This window comes from Antrostomus carolinensis, unplaced genomic scaffold, assembly GCF_000700745.2.
Source record: "Antrostomus carolinensis isolate BGI_N321 unplaced genomic scaffold, ASM70074v2 scaffold36610, whole genome shotgun sequence".
NCBI lineage: Eukaryota > Metazoa > Chordata > Aves > Caprimulgiformes > Caprimulgidae > Antrostomus > Antrostomus carolinensis.
The window spans coordinates 48633-71501 of record NW_010288310.1 but is presented as its reverse complement, the minus strand read 5'-3'; the positions used below and the strand labels follow the sequence as shown (position 1 = coordinate 71501).

The 22869-nt window shown below is 38.1% G+C and overlaps 1 protein-coding gene across 2 annotated transcripts; it reads left to right on the top strand.

Moving 5' to 3' along the window:
- The first annotated feature begins 250 nt into the window (after positions 1-250).
- On the top strand, positions 251-22678 carry BTBD10 (BTB domain containing 10). 2 transcript variants are annotated; one of them, XM_010166291.1, is made up of 8 exons: positions 251-410; positions 12937-13130; positions 13795-14080; positions 16343-16445; positions 17179-17299; positions 18413-18610; positions 19970-20080; positions 21556-22678. In XM_010166291.1, exons 1-8 carry the CDS (start codon positions 310-312, stop codon positions 21864-21866), a joined length of 1425 nt encoding a protein of 474 aa, XP_010164593.1. In that variant the 5' UTR covers positions 251-309; the 3' UTR covers positions 21867-22678. The 2 variants fall into 2 exon arrangements, with proteins under 2 accessions (XP_010164593.1, XP_010164586.1); XM_010166284.1 differs by lacking the exon at positions 251-410 and adding an exon at positions 6919-7223.
- Positions 22679-22869: the final 191 nt, after the last annotated feature.

Genomic DNA, 22869 nt, shown 5'->3' with positions numbered 1-22869 from the left:
GTGGCAAAATTAAAGTTGTCTGCCAGCTTTTATAGAACTATATTCCTTATAACAAAATTTTTAGTGCAGGTATCAGCAAAATGTATAGAAGACTATTGTTGTGCAATTTAGAAGTTGTGCTTCAGTATATTCTATTTTCTGTAATCTTATTTAAAAAACCAAAACCTAACAACACTAAATTCTGCATGTCTTAATTTTTTTGTGTGTGTGTGTGGCATTATTTAAAGGTAAACACTGCTCTCTTAATATAGGTTGTGAGTGCTGCATGTGTGCTTTTCAGAGCAGTAGTGTGAGGAAGCTGGCAGTGGAATGGCAGGACGGCCTCATCCTTATGACAGTAACTCCAGTGACCCAGAGAATTGGGATCGGAAATTGCATAATAGACCTCGTAAACTTTGTAAACATTCAAGGTAGGTGATATGTACCATCTATTGCATCTCAAAAACTACAGTAAAAGTCCATTCTAAAGGCTACTGTATCTGGTTGTGGCAAGTCCTGTCATCAATTTTGCAGTTCTTTTTGAAAGGAACAGGTTTTAATTATTTTAAAAGATATTTTCTAACCTAACTGATTCATCAGCTTCCCTCATCTGTGCTTAGATCTGTTTTGCTGTGGGTGGGATTTTAGTCTTTTTTAAAAAATCTAAATGCCTTGTGCGCATATCAAGACACCAGCTAAATATGTGGATTTTTGGGGGTGATTACTTGGAGTTACTTCCTGTTCATCACTTTAGTTGTTGGTACTCTCTGTTAAGTAGCATGTTTAAAATAATTGCAACTTGTTCACTGTGATAACTAATAGTTGCTTGCATGCAAGTATCACACTCTGTAGCACTTTCTGTGTAAAGCTGTGTGTCAGATCTTGCTTTTGCCCACATCCTTCACTGCAAGAATGTTTTTTACATGCTTCTTGATTTGAAGACATTATGAAGTTAATTAGTGTTTTTACAGCATATAGTGTTCAAAAGTGAGCTAAGCAAAGCAGTTAGTCACCTCGCAAATGCATGTGAAGAAGCATGTTGCTCAAAATTATATATAAGCATCAAAATAAGTGTATATCTTCCAAGTACTTTGCCCTTTTAGAAGTGCTAAATATAACTACAACATCTCTTGATAGCTAGCTAAAATTGTTAGTGATTTAAGCTTTCCCACTTGCAAGATGATGGGAAAAGAGCTAAGGAGCACATTCAATAACAGCAACTGAATTCACATTTTTATTGCACAGATTCAGATAAACTGGACTCAAGTGTTGCCCAAAGTATTGTATAGGCAATTAATATTGTGGGTGATTTTCTTGTCATTAAATCTTGGATAATTGTGAGACATACAAGAGGGCAGGAAAAAAGAATGCATCAATAATTAAAAGGCTCACAGGGAGACCCACATAATTATAGGCCTGTCTGTAATGTGAATAATGGAGCGGTTAACACGGAACCAAAGAGAGTGGCTGGTGCTGCTGGTCAGTGTAGGCTTATGGAATATAGCTTTGTACTGTTAATGTTTTTATTAAGATGATGATGTCTGGTAAGTGGTTGATGGGTGCTTCTTAGGATCAAAATGTGGTGCAGTAGCAGCAGACAATATAGATATAATAGGGCATTGTGTGCGAGTTGAGGACTGTTCACTGTCAGGTCTCAGTGTGATTGTGAGTGGGTCATTCATTGCTGAGTCCAGTTCATGTCGTTCATCTCTTATCCTGTGCTACCTCCCATGACTGGTGATCTGGAATAAAACCTAAAACTGATATTGATGCAGATAACGCTTGATGTATAGTGGAGTTATTGGAAGTCAGCAGTTGAGGGAAGATTTAGATTAGAAAGAATTTTGAAGGCATAGAAGTTGCTAAATAACTTGAGACAGGGAAGACTCAAAGTTTAAATAATGACATCTTGGTCAGTCTCTGCAGATCCTTGCAGAAACAGCATTATGATGATGAGCTTTAATCAGTAGACAAACTTGTATTAAAGTGTAGAAGCTGAAGCTATGTAAATCCAGTCCAGAGAAACAGTGCACATGTCTTACCATGTGTGGTCTGTTGTGGATTATCTATTTTGGGGAAATGTTTAAATAAAAAGCTGTGCAGCTTTCTGAAAAGATTATTTGATGCGGAGTTAACTCAAGGAAGTCTATGGCTGATGCCTTTCAGAAAGGCTCTGTTGATCACTTAGTACTATCTGAATTCAAGGTTCACATGACAGAAGATATGATATCTATGCCTCTGAAATATTTGCAGCTAAGTTGGACATATTTCTGTCAAAATCCAGTTTGTATTTCAAATAAAATGCTGAACAGCCAGTGTTTTATGAAAGCTTTTAATGTGCATGGTAGGGATATAGTATTCAAGCTAACATCTGATTTTTTTTATTTATATTTTTTTCCCCCAAATAATGTAGACTCATTTTGGAAATCTTTAAGAATGAGAATCCAACTAATAGTTTAAGGTCAGAATAGAATAAGGAATAAATTAAGGAGAAATATTTTGTTAACTTGTTAATTTGAGATACTTGGTTACTTCAGAGAATCCAGTTATTGGAAAATAGTGTATTTTATTCAAAATCCTAAACAAAATAACTGGATTTTGGGTGGCTGAATATATGCATGTTACTATCCTGTGTGACTTAATTGACGCTTTTTCTCCAGACAAATGAAAGTCTCTGAAAAAATGCAGTGTGGGGGGAAAAATGCTTTTGGAGACTTAAGTTTTAATGATATAACTCGAACAGAACTGTTTTATTAAAAGGTTTGAGTACTGCAGTCTTGTTTGTCTTGCACTTTCAAAATTTGCTTGTTATATTAGGGAAAAGAATACTTGAGGTTTGAAAAGTGTAACGCTGAAATAAGAGCTTTATAATAAATCTCAGCAAGGGAGTAATTTTTAAGATAGATGCTTAGCTTGTCACTTCTTGGTGCTTTGGAGTGTTTAATCCTCCAGCCTTAACATTCTTAAAATAGCTTAGATAATTTTCTAGACTCACAGAAAACATAATCTAGGACTGCGAGCCGTCCTTCTGTGTGTACAGCATATGCAGCAGCAAGGATAGCCAGGGGACTCCGCTCCCTTCGCTGGGCTGTCTGTTTCAGGCAAAGGATGTGTGGCAAAACTGTCTAGGGGATGTATGTATTAAACAGTTACACAGGTTAGCATTTTATCTTCTTCTTTCTAGTTTGGTGAGCATCCAATTTTTGAAACCACTGGCAAGTTGTACCACTTTTTTCTCTCCTCCTTTTTCTTATTCTGAGGAGGGCAATGTAACAGAAAACTCAGAAGGGAGAGATTCAGAAAACAAGAATCAAAAATATAATGGAAATGATCCCTGGTATAAATCTAAATAGCCTGACAGGATGAAACTACATGGTATTAAAGCTGCCTGTAACTAATGATACAAGCAGTCTTATTTGTCCAAGCTATTACAAAAATGTTTGAGATGCTTTTTAAGTACCCAAATAAGATGGAAGAAAACTTTCAGGAACTTATGTGTTGACTAAATGGTGGGTGAGGTTACAGTAAATGATCTCTGAATTCATATTTTCATTATTAGGTATTGCTGTTCTGTATTTTCTATTTAATTTTTCATTGGTTATTAGCTTCCCACATATAATTTCTGTATAGTGCTGTAGTTTTTGCTGTTGGAAGACTTTAATTTGAATTCTCTTCTACTAAGTGCTTTCTCTGGAGCTGTGGTGAAAAATCTGTGGCTTAAGTTTGCCTCTTAGTTAAGATTTGTCCTGGATTTAATTTTCTAAATCTGCTTCTGGTTTAGTCCCATGTGATAGTTCCTTGTTTGTTCATTCTTTTGAGATAGTGTTAGATTCAAAGTCTTGCCTGCCCTACTGCTTTAGTGAACAAAATGTGACTGTGTTCAGATTCTGTTGTTGTGACTCTTGAATCCTTGAAAATCTTCAACTTCTTTGAAAAATTTTCCATAGATGACAAGTTTTAGTGCAGATGCTGAATGGTGAGATTTTTTTTCCCTGTTATTATTTTTGCATGCTGGGAGGGTGCATTCATGGGTTGTGAATGGAAGTGCCACTTGCCTCAGCATTTTCTGAGTATGTGAAGCATCCCCAGAAGGGTCCTTTTCTCATCTTTGGAATGATATCAGAATGTATAATCTGTTTTCCACTGCAAGGTGGGTTTTATTTCTCTCCATGTAAACTGGATTTCTGCAGTTGAACATTTTGTAGCATGGGGCAGGCCTACACAATGTATGACATGAAAATAATGAGGCCTGCTGTCACCATAGGCTCAGCTCATAGTCCATGAATTACTGTGCATCATCTGCTTTAAGGTAACTGCAAACTTGCCTGCTCTTAATTGCAATCTGGTATTGACAGATCAAGATCTCTTCATCTAGATTTTATTGGTACCAGGATGTAAAGCTCTCAGAAGAAACTGAGATGGGCTGGGAAGAGATGTTCTTGGAATCTAGAAAATGGGCTGCACTAAGTGATGGCTTTCAAAAATATTGGCCTGCTGATCTTTTGTAAGGTATCTAAGGTATAGTGAGTGGTCTTAAAACAGTTGGTTGTTTTGGGGTTTGGATTTTTTGGTGGGTTTTTTCTTCCTTTTTAACATCCTTCATTTCTGAAATGGCAGCTTGTGAACACTGCTGAGAAGGAGAATATAGCGCCTTTCTGTGCAAAAGCACACGCTAAATCCTCTTGAACTTCTCCAGCACACAAATGACCTTTTCCAAATATCATCAGATATTATTTGTGGTGGACTTTGGCATCATGTAAAACTTGATTAGACCCTGACTTTTAATTAAGATGCAAAGCACTTTAGAGGTAAAGCGATTATGCTCAGAATTATTATGCCCTAGAATTTTTATGGACAACTCTTTTCTGTGTTGCAGTCTGCTCCTTTCTGCTCTGAGAGCAGAGACTATAATGGCCAGATACAGGTTCAGTTTGACCCGGTTACTTTGAATGTGAACTTCTGAAGCTGTTTTTTTAATAAACGGAGGTACTTTCCAGTTCCAAGAAGAATATGCTTCTCAGTTTCTTAAATTTTTATTTTTACCTAATGTCCCATTTTGAAAATGGAGTAGGAATTGGTATATAAAGAAAAGCAATCAGTATCCTTTTATGGAGGTCATGTATTTTGGGTAGCTTGACAGAATTAAGAAGGTGTGAATGCATACCTACCTAAAGGTTAGTTCCTTGTTGCTTGAAAAATCCCTTGGACAACTGAACACTTAAGAGATTTTCTTTGTTGTTGTTGTTGTTTCCTTTCTTAAATGAAACTGACTTACTAAGAAATATACTACTTGTGGTTGAGAGAGCCCACTGAAGTCCAAAATTATGTGAATATTTAAGAATTTTGGAGCGGGGAGGTGTTCACAGAGTTGGTGTGTTGACCTGAGGGAAGATCCTGTAGCACTCACCAAATTAAGCAGAGAGAATTCTTTCAGGGGGCTTCCTTACTGGAGGTGGAGCCCCAGGTTATGCGTGACTGTGGGACTGTGCTTCTACAAGATTTTGATGGATGCTGCATGTCCTGGCCTGCGGGGTAGTTTTGTGGGAATTGGGAGCTAATCCATCCATGGCATGTTCTTGCGACCTGAAGTAGGAGTGAAAAAGAACAAAACATGCAAATTCTGCTGTGGGACCCAGTGCTGAAACTACCTGGCTGCACTTGCACTTTTTCCTGCTGCTGGGGAACTGTTCAATTGGAGGCAAAAAAATGCCTGAGAAGGAAGGTTTTTCCAGCATACTTTCTATATAGCTTATTGCAGCCGTGTCTTCTATGGCTTATTGTGAAGGGAAGAAAAGGCTTGTTCCTGGGGCATGGGGAGGGTGGCTGTGTGAGCCATGACAAGACACTAAAAACAAGAAGAAATTGACTGACTCAGGTAATTGAAATTGTGTGAGCAGAAATTTTCCTTCCATGTCTAAAGAGCTGACGCTTCAGTCTAGAATGCCGATGCTGTCCTGCCTTTCTAATCACAAGTCTCTTGTTTTTCTTGCTGACTTCCTCGCTGTAACAGCAATCTTTTGCTGAACGATCCCCCTTATTCCTTCAGCTTTCATCATATTTTAATTTCCACTCTACTGCTTATGACATCCTCATTTTTATTTATCTTAAGACTTGCTTTTGAACTATTCTTCCAGTGTATCGTGGTTCCTCAAAACATTCTACGGACATTCTAAAAAGAATAATTTTAAAAAAACTGTAGCATAATGCTTACTTATCCTCCCCCAAAGAAGAAAAAAAACTTTCAGAAAACTTTATCCTCACACGTGTATTAATTTGCTTTGCTTTTTGTGCTCGGTCAAATGCTTGACTTGTCATCAAGCATTTGATGACCTATTGATGTGAAGATACAGTACATCAGGACTTGGTGAACTGATTTTTGATCAGGAAACATATGGATTAGTATAATTACATACTAATATTTAGATTGTTACAAAGTGTAGTACATTTTTCCTGGTTGAGACTTGCTGGAAGAGGGGCGTTTGTAGTTAAAAAATGGAGGCTGTGCTGCCTTGTTGTCAGAAGGCTATTGCTGTACCTGCTTATGAACTCAGTGAAAGGTGAATTCATTTTAAATATTAATCCAGGCAGACTTTACAGGAACAAATTAACCGTCCCCTGAAACTTGCATGGATTTGTCTGTCTTGAATAATCACGAACACAAATGAGAGATGTGACAAGAGAGAGTTAGCAATAACCTTTTCAGATGTGGTGTTTGTGTGCTGAAGCCCGACAAGCTGGCAGGACTAGAAATAGCTTGGCAGATGGTAGTTGGCACGGCAGCGAGCAGCTCTCCTCTCGCACGCTCCCCACCCTGCCTGTCAGTCGCGGTGCCCAATGGCTGCTCAGCGATGGGGGAACGGCAAGTATGAATTCAGCTCACAGGAGGCTGCGAGGTCAGACGTCAGTATCGCACTACGCATGGCTGAGTCAGTGACTGTGAGAAATTGAGCTGAATTAGTATCTAGAGGGGCTTGCGTCTTTGAACGCTTAATGGACTGTGTAGCTACAATCTCTTATCCTTGAAGGGAAGATGATGGAGGAAAAAGTAAGACTCGCTGATGGTGCAGTGAACTACTGAAGAAATGATGGAAATACCAAATATGCTGAACTTAACAAGTAATGCCCAAGGATGCTGATCTGGCTTTCAAAGCTGCCTTCTTGGAAGGAACAGAATTCCTTTGTGCTCTGATTTCAAAATTATTTCCATGCTTTTGTGTTTCCTCCCTGATAGATACAAGAGGAAGGTGCGTATCTGTTAAGAGGAATAATCTGTGGGCATTATTCAGGAGAAGAATGAGGAAAAGGAAAAGTACTGTCCTTTGTGTGCACTGGTCAATAGAAATGTCTGCTGACAAAGAACAGACTTCAGGGGGAGGAAGAGAGGCATGAGCATTGTCATTGTGTGAGTCCTAGCAATATGAGCAGAACAGATTTCTTCTTCTAAAGCCTTATAACACTGTATCTGTAACTGGGTATAGATAAAGCTGTGTATCCCTGTTCTACAGGATTGATTATTTGAATCATCCTAGGAAAAGACTGCATCTAAGTTTATATTTTAAGAAGAGTTAGTTAATACAAGTTTTATAAGATAAAGGGAGAAAAAAGAGGTTAAAATCTTGGTTAAGATTCCACTGCTGCATCCTTTTAATTTAGGTAAGGTTTTAGAGTGGGTTTGGGAGTAATAAGTATATTGATTTAGCACCATAATTCTGTGTAGGCAAGAGGCAATTTTATAAAACAAGTATGTTTATTGGCAGTATTCAGTAGGATGCAACGTGAAGTTTTTGTATTGGAATACATGCTAATTGTTTTGGCACTGGAATTATTTCAGTTTAATGACTTCGTTTAATCATTAGTAATATATTCAGAGCAATATGTTGTTATGTATAAAGACAAGCTGAAGCTCTCCTTTCACAGATGACTCCAAAGCATCATTAAATTGAAGAGCATTTACATTTTTTTAAAAACAGCTCTTCCCTTACTGCAAAAATGTGAAGCATGCCAGTATGATAAATATACCATTTTGATGGTAGTCTTTTTCCTCCTTTACATCATTTTAAATAGGTTTGCTTAAAGAAAGCCTTGAACTTGATATTTTTTTTTTTTTTTTGTAAGGCAGGTTCCCTTTACAGAGGCAGAGCTTCCTTGATCCCTGACTGAGGGGGAAAATTAAAATTCTGTCACTAACTTAAGTTCTTGAATGGGTGAGTGCTAGTGTCCCAGTGTTCCTCTAGAGCTGGGAAAAACTGTATATTGAATTTGTGAAGATTGTCTAAATATACCAATATTCATAGGGTTGGGGCTTTTTTCCCCACCCCCCTGTAGGAAAGTAGTTGCTGAAGAAAGACTCTCATTTCCTTTATAAACTTTTGGGTACTAGGTAGTCTACATACATGGGGCTTTTTCCAGCTTTAGTGAATGAGAAAATGAGACTGTGTATTTAAAATGTTGGAGGGGTTTTTTTTGTCTCTTACAGTTTTAAATTAAATGCGATAGGCTACTAAGCACACAGCAGAAAATTTTGCTTATAGGCTGGTGTTGTGCCTCAGTCATTGCCCGTGGCTTCCACAGCACAGTACACGGCTCGTGTCATCGGCTGGGAAATTAATTGAAAAGTGACATTGCAGATACCTCTTTTCAGAGTGAGATAGGGATCTGAAACTATAATGACTTTCTTGGAGGCTCGAAGTAACGCACTGTGCAGGGCACCATTGACTGTTGTAGGCTGAAATTGCAGATTGATATAGTATGGCAGCCAGGTGCCACATGACACCAACGGCTTCCTGGCACTTTTAATTATCAGTGGTTCACTGCTGTTTGGGAAGTACTGCTGTTTTATCTGGTCTGCATAATGCTTCTGTGAACCACAATACTTCCTACCAGTTTGCCTGTTCTTGCAAATGGGGCAGCTCTGCTTTTGTCAGTCACTTTTCTGTTGGTGTAGGTAGGCAGTTGTGTCGACACAACTGTGGAACTCCAAAGTGAATGCCAGTTTGGCTTGTCTGCATCACTGGAGACAGGTTTGTAGTTAAAGTTCTGCACATTGCTGCATTTCCCTGCAGAAACAACCTGCTGTCCCCAGTGGCTTTGTTAGAGAGGAAAAAAATTATATTAATGAGTCCTATCAAAATAATCAAAATTATTTGGCAGTTCTGATGTCTTCATTTGAACACTTGCCACTTCTTCTAAAACCTCTTCACAGGAAAACATAAGCTACAAGTCTTCTCTCATATGTACTGGCCACAGATGTAGCTCCTTTTTCAGACTGATCAATAAAGTAGCTCAGTGACATGATTTTCTTAGTCAAGTGTTGCAGGGTAAAGCCAGTGACTGTCTGTCCTGACATGCTAGATTCCATCTATTTTCTTTGTCCAAATTTAAACCCATTTTAGTTGTCTTGTTTCTTGTAGAGCAAAGTTGTATTTCAGCGGTAGTATATATCTGGGTATACATGCTGTTAAAGAAATGGAACTTCAGATTTTGTCAGGAATATATCCAACAGATCAAAGAAAGAAATTACTTTTTTTTTTGTACTGTGACTCAACAGTGATGAGATTTAAGTTTGACATTTCAGGTGGCTGTTATTAAGATGAGTGAAGATTCATGATTCAGATGGTGCTGTCTCAAGCCAAACTGCTTGGATTCTCAGAAATCTTGCCATTTTGGCTTGCATCTTGCATCTTCTGGCTAATAGATAATGTGTCAGTCTGACAGTTAGCATTCATCTGTATGTTAAAGGGAGGAAAGTACAACATAGGAGCAAGCAAATGAATGGTATGGCCAGCTGTAATTTAAACAGCTCTTTGAAATTATTTACTAATCTATCTGTTTCAGAAACAATTGATTTAATATTTAAGGATCGTGTCCTCCTCCAGCTGGCAGCCTCTGCCTCTTTCACAGTGTGTTGTGCTGAATTGCTGGCTCCTGCGTCCATGCTCCGAAGGGACGGACGTGGCGGGCAGCAGGAGGCACGTTCATCTGCGCACTCTGTCCTCTCCTCCCAGGCAGAGGCAGCCCCAGTTCCGATACTGGGAAGGTGCAGCTGGAACAGTCGTGCCCGGCGTGTTTAATCCTTTATTCAGACATGACTAAGGAGGAAGTATGATGCCAGCTGAGTCAGTGCTACTTCCTGTAGCACCTGTTTTTCTCAGCTCCTGTAAAGAGATTATTAACTAGGGTTTGTCCTACTTCAATGTGAACTCTGAATCACTGCTTAGAGGGTAATATGGCTTTAGATGGTTTTCTGGATTAAGAATCATGTTTTAATTGCCTTCTCTGTTAAAGGGTAAGTCGTGTCTGCTCTCCCAAAATGCGTGATAAGCTTTCGTATCCTTACAGTTGTTCAATTTCATTTTTTCGTGTGTTTCCCTTATTTAAAGGGACTATTGAGAAATAGTGAGTCATACATTTTGATACTATAAAATGTGGCACCTGTAAAACTCTGTTTTTTCATAGCATGGTTAGCAATATTAACAGGGCTAGGATCAAAGCACTGCTTTAACAAAGGCCTGATCACATGGGGCTTTATTAGGATTTGCTGAGATATTTTGTCACAGGACTGCTATGTACGTGTTTGAGTACTCCACACATACACACCCTCACCCACCCACCCATTTTGTGGGATAGTTGGTTATTTGCACCATAATGTGCAAATATAAATGCCCACCCACCCATTTTGTGGGATAGTTGGTTATACCATAATGTGCAAATACAAATGTGCAGATGACATACAGAGGTTCTTTCCTAAAAAAAATAAATAAATAAAAAAGTTTTACTATTTCTTGGGAAGTTTAGCTGTAGTAGTAATGAATATCATCATGTATGAACAGGAGTCAGACTTTGGTTTCAAGTTAGATTTTAATTATAGTCTGTAACTGACATTTCTCATCATTTGTGGGCATATTTTGTACCTATTAAAAAGGTTTTGTTTTGTATGCATATATACATTGAAGAAAAGGTGCAGAAGTTCTCCTAAATTGTTGATATTCTTGAAAGGGAGGTTTGTGGATCTCACTCTTGCAAGCTTTTGCACATTTTGTTTTCATAATGCAGAATTGGTCTTTCTCTGATGGAGAAGTAGAACAAGTGAGGAGATGTGTTAGCTGTGCTGAAATGCTGGATGTCATACTACATCTAGAATTGCGTTGGAAGTCCTGAGGAAAATTCTGTTTTCTTTTCATGAAAGTGGTTGGATCATCTTTATCCTTGGACTGTAAATCTGAGCATTTCCAGCCATAAGCAAGGCTTGCAGTTCTTTTACCTTACTCAGTAGACCTTTGGCTGACTTCACATCCTAAAGATGCATTTCTTATTGCAGCATATTTTAAGCTTGGCAGGAAACAGTATTGCAGCAGATTCTCTCTGCACCAAACTTCTGCTTTATCGGATACAAGATCCTTCCCTCATTCAGATGGCGTGGGAAGAAGCTTGTGTTCCTTAGCTGGGAGATATCTTTCTTATTCTTTGCATTGTGCTAATACTTATTTTGTGCCAATGTCAACTGCATAAGATCTACCATAACCTTTTTGTTCTGATTTACGTTCCTCTTCTTATCACTCACTGAAACCTGAAGCTGAAACATGTCATGCTAGACGTTCACTTTTTTGAATAGTCTTCAAGCAAGTTAAAAAGAGGACATTCTGCTCAACTTGCTTGTACAGTTCATGCTTTTAAAATTTGTTGTGCTTTTCTTAGCTAGGTCATTATTCTTACCACTTTGTATTCTTGACTCCTACAGCTTTCCTAGCAGTCATATTTAAGGTCTTCTTGGTAAAAGTTGTGGGATTTTCAGGCTGCCAGCAAGTGGGACATTGAGGCTCCTGTGGGAAATTATGACCCTTCTTTGTCTGTTGGACCTTGTAGCTGTGCAGATATCTGTCATGGTTATCCAGTACCTGAGGCTTTTGGAAAGTTCTTCAGTTAACCCCATAAATAAGGAGTGTTGTCATGCCCAGACTTGAAAGGCAAATAGCAAAGGAACTGCTTTAGGAATTTGAGTGGGATGCAAGGCCATAGATATGTCTGTGCTATCCTGATATAAAAAAAATCTGTTTTAAAGAGTACAAATAAAAGGTGTGAGTATTTCTGGTAAAATTCAACAATAGCTGTTGCAAGTCAGTATTTAATTTTTAGATAGTTTCTGAGAGTACTGGATCTTGAAACTGACTGGTTTTGTTGGTAGGTTTAATAATTAATTGCAAAATGTAATCAGTATCTTAAATTAAGGAATGTTAACATAACTTCATCACAGCCTAAAAAAATCTTGAACTGTTAACTTAAAATTTGGTAGTTCAGAACAAATGTCCTACTTGTTACTGACAGCGTTGCAGGTCTTGGCTTTTTTACTGTAGTTCCAGTGTTTGCTGTCTGGGTTGTGGTGCCTGACTTCTGTTCCTTTAAAGAGTAACTGAAATTTTAAAAACGAATGTGCAGAAATAAACCCTTGGCTGGTGTGACTTGATGTATAAACCAGTTTAAGACTGACCACCTTTGTAACGGGCAAGTTGCAGAAAATATAAGTCAGTACTAAAAGCCTGTGCTCTGAGAAGGGTTTTCCAAAACAGATTGCATTGGAAAAAGTGACCCCTAATTTCTGATTTCATGGTTTGAGTAAAACATTTAATTTAACAGTAAGAATCAAAATAAAGTGCTCAGTTGTATTTGACTTAGCTGTTCTGGAAGGGATTTCTATGAATACAGGTTCACAGGCAGGATCAACTGATCAGGCAGTGTCTCTGCAGATCACACAGCAATAAACAGGCAATTCTTGCTGTCTACTTAATGTTCCAAATAATTGTTTATGTTTGTAAATATAAACATGAGTACAATAAAGAAAATGGAGGTGGGTAATATCAGTCTTCAAAACATGTACGTGGAGTGTGAATGCCTGTAAAATTTAAATGTGTAAAGTTTCTCAAGTTCTGAAATGCTGAATGTTTCTCTTATTTCTGTTTTCAGCACCTCATCTCGTATTGCTAAAGGAGTAGACTACACAAAAATGAGCCTCCATGGTGCGAGTGGTGGACATGAGAGATCAAGGGACAGACGCAGATCAAGTGACAGATCTCGTGACTCATCCCATGAAAGAGCAGAATCTCAGCTCACTCCGTGCATCAGGAATGTTACTTCACCAACAAGACAGTATCATTCTGGTGTGTTCGGATCTGTAGCATTTAAGGATTAGAATTCTCAAACTTCATTACCATTTTGTTTAAAAAAAGTACAATAAAAAGCATTATTTGTTGATACCACAACATACAGATTTCTTAGGTGTGACCTGGGCTGGGAGTACCCTTTCTTGATAGGTCATAACTTTTTCTTCAGTCTGCAGTGTGTATTCCTGCATAATGCTCCTATATAGTGCAAATCAGAAGAGCAGTCTACTTTTTCTAAGGTGATAATTGACTAAACACTTCCCCTTTACTTGGTAAAGTTTAGATATTTAGAAATATAGGAAAGACCTTTTTTTTTAACTGGTGGAACTTGCTTTGTTTCTTTGAACTACAGCACTAAACACCAACTGTGATGTGTAGCTTCTGTATTATGTTGAGTTGCTTTTTCAGTACTAGAATTTTTTCTTGTAAAGGCTTTGGGGAGGGGAGGTGATGTCTTAAGTGGTAGAAACTTTAGGATCTCGTATATGAGCAGTTATTTTTGAAGTTTTCTTTAACTAGAATAGATTTAATTGAAAGAATTTGTACTTAAATTACAAAGTTGACATGTTTTGTGCTTGGAAAGACGCAAACTGCATAAAGCTCATGTAAATCTATAATTTAATTTCCTGTTTTTTCTCCTTTCACTTCTTCCTCACTTAAGATCGAGAAAAGGATCACAGTTCATCCCGACCAAGCAGCCCTCGTCCTCAGAAGATTTCCCCTAACGGTTCTGTTGTTAGCGTGGGGACCAGCAGCAGAAACAGTAGCCAGTCGAGTTCAGATGGGAGCTGCAAGGCTGGTGGGGAAATGGTTTTTGTATATGAAAATGGAAAAGAGGGAGCTCGGAATGTAAGAACTTCTGAACGAGTAACGCTCATCGTGGATAACACCAGATTTGTTGTAGATCCTTCTATCTTTACTGCACAACCTAATACAATGTTGGGCAGGTTTGTATCTTTTTTTTTTTTTTTTAACTTATCTCAACTGTAGGAGAGAGCCATAAATGCTTTGTAGGTATTAAAACTGTTTAAATAGCTGTTAAACTCATATTGCTACAGCTCTGGTAACGTTTCATATTACCTGCTTGCAAGTCTTTAACTAAAAATCAGATGTAAATTCTTTATATTTGTCAGAGATGCAACTAGATGTCTCCTACCTAGAGACAAGAGAGTTCATAAGTAAATTAACATTTCATGGTGTACTTGTTTCCTTCTTCCTTGCTGGGCACTGCTTCTGTATTCAGTCTGCCTCATTCCATCTCTTGTTTTTAAAGCTAGTTGCTACATGAAACAAAGTAGTGAGTATAGATAGCCTCTTTCAAAATAGCAAGGAGGAAAACCTTGAAGAAATTTATTGTGCTTAATAGGCCTACCCTGACAACACTCAAGCTCAGCACAATTATCTTCAGATATGCTTTTTGGACAAGGGAATGTCAAATAGATAGTCAGTATAACAGATCAGAGCCTCTCAGCAAAGAGACTTAACACTCAAAAGGGTCAGTAGTTGAATGAAAGTCCACAATATGTGTGTGATATTTTCTGTAGAAACTATAATGAGCAACATATTTATCATGTTTTCTTGTTGGGAAAAGATTCTATACTTTACTTGCTCCTATAGTGCCTGGTTTTGTGTTGTCCAAATGAAAGAGCACCACTTAAAAACTTGTGGCAAGAAAGAAATGAAGGTTTATGTCTGTGTCACTTTGGATTTGGCTTTTTCATTATAATGTGGCTGTTTCTCAGCCTGTAAGGATATAATCATATTTAGAATACATATATATATAAAGCTGTTTGCCAAGGTACAGGTAATAAATATGATTAAACAATTTCTGCCTTGTTTAAATTGCTACTGCGTGGGATAAATAGTACCTCGGTTCCCTGTTTTGTGAAAGTCAGGGAAGAGTTACAGAGAAAGCAAAAAATGCTTCTCTGTAAACGACAAAGGAAAATAAAGAGAAGTAATAATGAATAGAATTAAAAGAATTGATGTAAGGCATTAGTATACATATAATACATGCATACATGTAAATATCCTCACTAACAAACTGTGAGTGTATCAGTGTGCAGTTATGCGATGAAATAGTTTCCTTTTCTGTGCCCAGAGTAAGTGACGCTGGCTCATGCTCTAGATTTTTTAATTTTTGTGTGTCAGTTGCTGAGTTATTCTCCCTCTGGGATTGGTTCAAGGAACAAGCTTATTTTATCATCTGCTAATTCAAAAGTAGGTTAATAAAGGTAGGGAAATACTGCTCTAAAATGCAAGTTATTTATAAACCCACTTTTCCCCAGTGTCAGTTCACAGGGCACTGAACAGGAACAGCTTAGCTAGTATGTTCTGGGAGGTAAAGCTAACTATATTAAGAATGTTTTACTTGCCTTAAGCCTATATCCTGTTAGATAGCCTTTTTCCTAAATACTGTTCCTTGTCCTGAAGAGTGGTCAGAAAACATGTCAAATCATTAAGTGAAAAAACTTACTTTGTTCTCTGTGATAAACAGTACACCAGCTGTTTCTTTAGGTTGTGTGTATAAAAGCAGAGTTTTGCCATCGGGGTATATTTGTAAATAAAACAAAGAGTGGATGGCAATGCTTTTTGTAAGCAGTGGGTATAGTTCTGTATCAGAGGTATGTTTTAAAAAGTCAGGTACTGTTTAGGACTTACGTTTTTTTCCTTAGTCTAACCTTCCTTGCATCCTAGCAGGGAGAAATAGGTTACATGCTACCCTTAAGTACAAGTATCTTCTATCAGAATTTTGTTTTTCACTTCTGAATTAACTAAATCTTTTAAATGAGATTGAAGTGAGTTGCATGTATTTGAACACTAAGTTCTGTTTCTTAAACTACCTCAAATGTCTTTAAATAATGAGAATTTCACAACAAAACCTGTTCCCCACAAATGCTAAAGACTGCTTGTTTTGGGTTCCTTCCACCTTTGGCGCTGGCAAGAAATGGCCTGGTCTGGCTATTGTTTTGATCAAAGAATATTGGCAAGTTAAGATTGAAGAGTTAAACTAAAATTTCTTGAGTTACACTACCCTGCTTTCTATTTGCTAGTAGTCTTGCTAAACATAAACCAAACTAAACAGTGTATGTGCATATGAGATTAGACTGTTTTTTCCCTGCCATTTCAGTACTTTTTTAACATTTTACTTTTCAGACTTACAAAAAATAGTGAGGCATTCTAACCAAATTATTTTTATTCTTGAGCAGGATGTTTGGATCAGGCAGAGAACATAACTTTACACGTCCTAATGAAAAAGGAGAGTATGAAGTTGCTGAAGGAATTGGTTCCACTGTGTTTCGTGCTATTCTGGTGAGTTTTTGGGAGCAAGTACTGTTAGGACAAGCACTATGGGTATTAGGAGGCATAACTTCTTGATTTTTTTAGCCTTACTTACATATGTGGACTTTGTGGCTGGAATAAATACTGTTGTTCTGTATTGTTCTCTAGAGGGGGGGGAAAAATGCTTGATAGGAGAACACCCCTAGGTTTTCTCAACGTGTGCATGTGACAGCCAGGGAGAGAGAAAGCAGGCATGAAATGAACCAAAAAACTGCCTGCCAGAGATTTGTTCACCTTCTCCTGTGCATCTAGTTCACCTAGTTCAGATACATTCAGCTGTTCTTGTGCTGAAATGAGATGAAACAGAGTACTAGAAGTTAACTTACTGCAGGTAACAGGAAAAAAGCAAACTTCAGCCTGAGAAGAAAATGGCCCCTCATGTATTTCATATTTACACAAAGTACACTTTACCAGCAGAACTGGAATAGCAGAAGCTGAGTGAAGGAGAGATAAAAGACAGTATACTTGCATCAAAATTATCAGTATTAATAGTTGTCACTTAAATAACAATTTTAACCAGGGCTCACTGCTCTGAAACCAGCTCAGAAAATTGATAAATTTGAGGACAATAAAATTCACAAAGTTTAACATATGTTGCTCTTTTACCTTTGCTTGTGGATAAAGCATCATAAAAGAAATGATGAAATGTTTCTGTCAGCGAATATTGAAGTGCATTGTGTTTTTGTTTGCTGCATTACTGCAGGATTACTACAAGACTGGAGTGATACGCTGTCCTGATGGGATATCTATTCCTGAATTGAGAGAAGCATGTGACTATCTCTGCATCTCTTTTGAATATAGTACTATTAAATGCAGAGATCTCAGTAAGTATAGAATTTATTAAAATAATTTGAATTATACAGACTACCTTAAGCAAATATATGGGGGGTTTAGTTCCAAATTGTAGGGGTTTTTTTATTGAGGTAAGGAACATTGCTGACACTACATAAGCAAAATCTATCCTCTCTTATTTAATAAAGCCCCAAAGACAATGGATGTATGGCTTTTGAAAAATGATGGGTTTGATATTTCCGTATCTGATATTTGGATGTTTTCCTGCTGTGGTCAGCTCTGTGGAATACTTAAACTCCATTGATGCATTTGCAGTACAGATACAGTAACATTAAGTGGTATCTTTTTTACAGAGGACAGGGAGGGGAATTTCTTCAACACTTTGCTTATGAGAATTAAGCTGTGTTGCTAGCAGAAGTAGCACAGCTTTGGTGGTGGTGTAGGGTGCGTTGTTGTTCCCAGTGGATAGTGTCTCTTCAGCTCGTTCCTTTCCTGAGCAGAGCTGAGGTTTTGGCCAATGATTAAATGACCTGGCCTGTGTCTTTGGTTCCTGTGATCTCACGGTGTTTGTGCAGCGCAGAGCCCGGCGCGGGGCCAAGCTGTGGCATTCCAGCCGAGATCTGCGCAGGGCACCGGTGCCTTCACCGGCCGTGCCACGACCTCACGGCCCGTTGCCTGCTGAGTCACGCTCTTGGTGCACTTTGTCCTTAGTAGAAGGATTTAGCAGCTCATGCTGTGAGGGTTTTGAGAGGCTTTGTTTTTAAGCTACTGCTTATGAAAAGTGGGTTGCTTTACTATTTCAGCAACTGGCTTAAATTACATTTCTTTTAGGAAGCCTGAAGGAGTCTTACACACAATTACCAAACGTTTAGTTGTAGTAAAACGTGAAGGAGGACTCCTCAAAGTCACTCCTCTGTCTGCCCAACATTATGTTAATATCTGCAGGACAGTCCTATTAGTTTTTGGTGTGGCTTCTGGTAAACATTTGAAAAAGTTCTGATCTTACACAAACTAGTAGACTAAGTGTCTTTACAGCTTTCTTCAGTAAATACTGCAAAATAAACAGAACTGCTGTGTTTCTTATTTCAGCCTTCATTTTTTTTACCAAGCTTTCAAATGTGCCTATGCTTAAAATTTTATTTCAGGTGCTCTTATGCATGAATTGTCAAATGATGGTGCTCGCAAACAATTTGAATTTTACCTAGAAGAAATGATTCTCCCATTAATGGTAGCCAGTGCCCAAAGTGGTGAGAGGGAGTGCCACATTGTTGTGCTGACAGATGATGATGTTGTTGACTGGGATGAAGAGTATCCTCCACAAATGGGAGAGGAGTATTCACAAAGTAAGTTTATTTTCATTGTTTCCACCAACCCATGCTATGGTTGAGGTAGCAGTAAATGTGCTGATTGAACTTTTTTGTACATAAGCGCTGTTAGCAAAGTCCTTACAACATCCCTAATGCCTCACCAAAAAACCCCAAACAAATACCTTAGTTCGGAAGTTCACAGAACCATATATGTTGCATGTTACATTAAAATCTAATTAAAAAGCGAAGGTAATTTTTATTATGAAGGTATTGTCAGTCACTGGGGGGGAAGGAAATACTTTTTCAGAAAAAGCATGATGAGAAAAATGGTTAGGAGTCATGTTTACTGTGGGAGAACAACTAGACTTTTTTTTTTGAGGGGGGAAGTGTCTTTTAGTGTTTTGGAAATGTAAGAGTTTGATGTACAGATGAGTTAAAGCAAAAACACCTGGGAGTGGAGTGCCCTTCCCTGCATCAGTGCTATCCCTTGTAGCTGGAAATTTTCCTTCAGTGTGAAAACTTGAAATTTGGGGGTTTGTGGGGTCATGTAGGAGCTTGAGATACTCTTTGTACTCCAGTAGTATGAAATCTTCTTAGAAGTCTCTTCAAAGTATTACAGTTTTGTTTGTTTAACAGAAAAACAAACCACCAACACAAAAAACCTTTACATTTTTGGAGGATGCAAACCTGCAGAAGGGAGGCTCGATGTGAATATAGAATAAATGTGGCTGTTCTAGTGTAGTAACACAACTGGCTCGGGTTTCTAGGACCTTTATGTCTCAAAGATGTCAATTAAGAATAACTCCCACCCTAAGAAATTAGTTAGGCACACACTTGCCTTTTACATTTATACTTTTCATGAGCAGTAGATTTGGATCTCTGCAGCTGTATGGGATCGGTGGCCCCAGTCCCTTCTTTTAAGGTGCTATAATTTAAATTTGAAAGGTGTCTCTCTAGTTCTGCTTCATAAGTCTGGGTTTTCTGAAGCTAGTTTGCAGATCTCTTACATAATGGCAAGCAGAATGGAAAGCTATTTTTTTTTTTTAATGTCTGCAGGAATTCTATCAAAAAAGGAAAAAATAAGACTTTTTTTTGTGGAAGTGGGATTCAGAGTATATAATGTGGTTTGCTCTGTGAATTGTTCTATTGCATTCCTAAATCCAACAAAAAAACCCCCTAAGTGTATAAAACAGACTAAATTGATAGGGGAAAAAGACATGCAGCCAACCCATTTCACAGTGCCTCCAGCCATTTTTCTCAAGAGTTCTTGAGTCCCTCTCCCTATTTTGAAATAGAAATATTGGAGTAAAGCAAAAGAGTGAGAGAGATAAATTTTTGTGTTTTAAGACTAGAAATCTTTGAGTACAGTTTTCCCTCATTAAAATGTATTTTTAGTTATTTACAGCACGAAGTTGTATAGATTCTTCAAATACATTGAAAATCGAGATGTGGCCAAATCAGTTCTGAAGGAAAGGGGGCTCAAGAAGATCCGACTGGGCATCGAAGGTAAGAGAAGCATTGCTTGGGCACTAACTCTTTGGGGAAGGTCTGCTGCACTTATCTGCTTTATGATCGTCTCTGCTGTTCAAAAACTAAGGGTTGGGATTGTCTTTTGTATGGAGGCGATATGATAAAATGGCCAGAGGGGGAGTGGTACCTAATAAACTGCTGGTCCAGCTAGAAAACCTGATTCCTGGCTCATGACCGGTCTACCAGATGCATTGAGCTGCCAGGCTGTCTGCAGACTAACTTAAGTGGTTTCTACTGACTACGACTTGCATCTCGTGCCATTTGCCCTTTAGTTTTCACACAAAATCTTCTCTTTACTTTATTTGAAGTAATGATGCGTTTTTACAGCTTTGTATATTCTGTTCTTAGTCTGAGTTCCTTTTTGGGACTTGAAAAATTTTGTGTTAAGTGGCAAGTAAATATTTTCTTTCAGGAAATAAAAAACTATCAAATGGATCATTGAAGTGCAAAGAAATACTAATCTGAAATAAAGATCTTGTAAGTTAGGCTGATCTGTAAAATCTCAACTCTGGCTTTGTAAAAGACAACTACACTAAATAGTCTAAAATTTATCAAGACTGTAACAACTGGGTTTCTTTGCATTTCATTTTCCTTCTGAATGTTGACCTAGATATTTAAAAACCCAGCCTTTATAATTTGCAGGATTTCTGTCATTCACTCACCAAGTTGTCATAGCTACATTTGTAATTCACCAACCAAAAGCAAATGCTTTTAACTGCTTGTGATCTCTAAAATAAGCAGCTCAGCTGAAAAAGGTGTGAGCCTTCAGACTGACGTGCCATTCAACTGAACAAGAACTGGTTTTGTGTGTAACGCTGGCTCATACCAGATTATTTCTGCTGGCATTTCTTGTTTTAGACAAAGAACAACTGTTTGACTAAACTTCAATTGTAGTGCCCCATAATAGAATGTTCTCTAGTAATGAAAATGATTGCTTACGCAGAGGGAAGAGGTGACTCAACCACAGCATAACCAGAACTGATAATTGGTCTAAAATTATGTATTTTCATCATTTGGGGGAGTGAGGAGGAATATGCTAAGATTCCACTCGGGAACTTAACCACAGATCAGAGCTGCTCTCAGCTGTTGAGATCTCATTTTCTGCTTTCCAGGTCCTAGTGTTTTAGAAACAGCCAGCTGCTTTTGGCTTGAGGAAGGAGCTTTTGCCTGTGAACTCTGGAAGTTTTCTGGTGGCAGTATTAATTATCGATAGTACTGTAGCTGCTTTCCTCACACTTTGGTTGGTAGTTAAACACACAGTTGCTGACTGTGTGCTCTCCTTGCATAGATAACATTAAGTTAAACAGCACAGTGGTATCTGTTTCTGTTCAGGATGTTGATGGTGACAACTGTTAAACTTCCCTATGCTTCCACACCCTGCCTTTTTGTAAAAGAAAACCTGAACTAAGCAGTACAGGAAATGTGAACTTGTGCCGTGCTCTGTTTCTCAGGTTATCCCACATACAAAGAGAAAGTGAAAAAGCGACCGGGTGGAAGGCCGGAGGTGATTTACAACTATGTCCAAAGACCCTTTATTCGGATGTCATGGGAGAAGGAGGAAGGAAAGAGTCGACACGTTGACTTTCAGTGTGTGAAAAGCAAATCTATTACAAATTTAGCAGCGGCGGCAGCAGACATACCCCAGGACCAGCTTGTGGTAATGCATCCTACCCCCCAAGTAGATGAGCTGGATATTCTGCCTATTCATCCTCCACCTAATAACAGTGAGATGGATACTGAGGGACAGAACCCACCGCTCTGATCTAGACTCTTCCTAGAACAAAAGCATGCTACTTGCAAGTGACTCTGTACTCAGCTCACACTACGCTGCAATTCCAGTTTTCTCCATTGTGTAACAGGTGTTTAGGATATTGCAGTACGGACCTTTGACACGAGCGCAGGGAGTACCCCCCTGCTTCTGAACGAGTACAGATCAAACATCCTGGGGTTACAGTTACATACATGTCTGTGTTTACCAGTAGGTTTGTGACATTGGTGATTTGTATGCTGGACTGTCCTCACTCTGAAGCCCATCGAAGCCAATGGGATGCTGGTGGCTGGTGTACATCGGTGTTGTTCCGCAGGGGTTAGAATGCAGCATGGGAATTGATAGTAGCACTTTACAAATGGTTGATAAATGGAATTTGAAGCCATTTTTTATAAATGTATTGCACAATACTAACAAAGTGCTTCTATCAAAAGTATTAACTGTAAATAGTTTTGCTCTGAATAGATTGACCCTTTTAAAGTTATTGTATATGGTTGAGCACAAAACTACTTACTATTGGGTTTTTGGATTGAGGATGTGATTCAATTACCCATGTAACATCTTGTTAAACTCAGAAGTTCTTTAGTGAATTTTTTCACTTGTTTGCAGCATGAGCCATGTTCAAAAATTGTGAACAATGGATAGGGGCTTTATCTTAAATTTTGCCTTACCTTAATCTGTTCACAACTATTTATTTAATACATTTTTCATAAGTGTCATGAAATAGGAAAATGCAAATGGTTCATTCTTCATTGATGATTGTAAGCAAGTTTTTCATGCAAATAAAGTTTCCATTATTTTAATGGGTTTGAATTATCTGTGAATGAGATTACTTCTAAAGTTGCTTTTCTTTCTCTGGGGAAGGATGATTAGTAAGTAAAAACCACATATTTCTTAAAGAGAAATCTGATAATGTCAGCCTATCTCAACTTACCTTGCTGTTGTTTTTTTCTTATTATAAACTTGCATGTAGGAGTAAGCAGTAATAGCTTCTCTA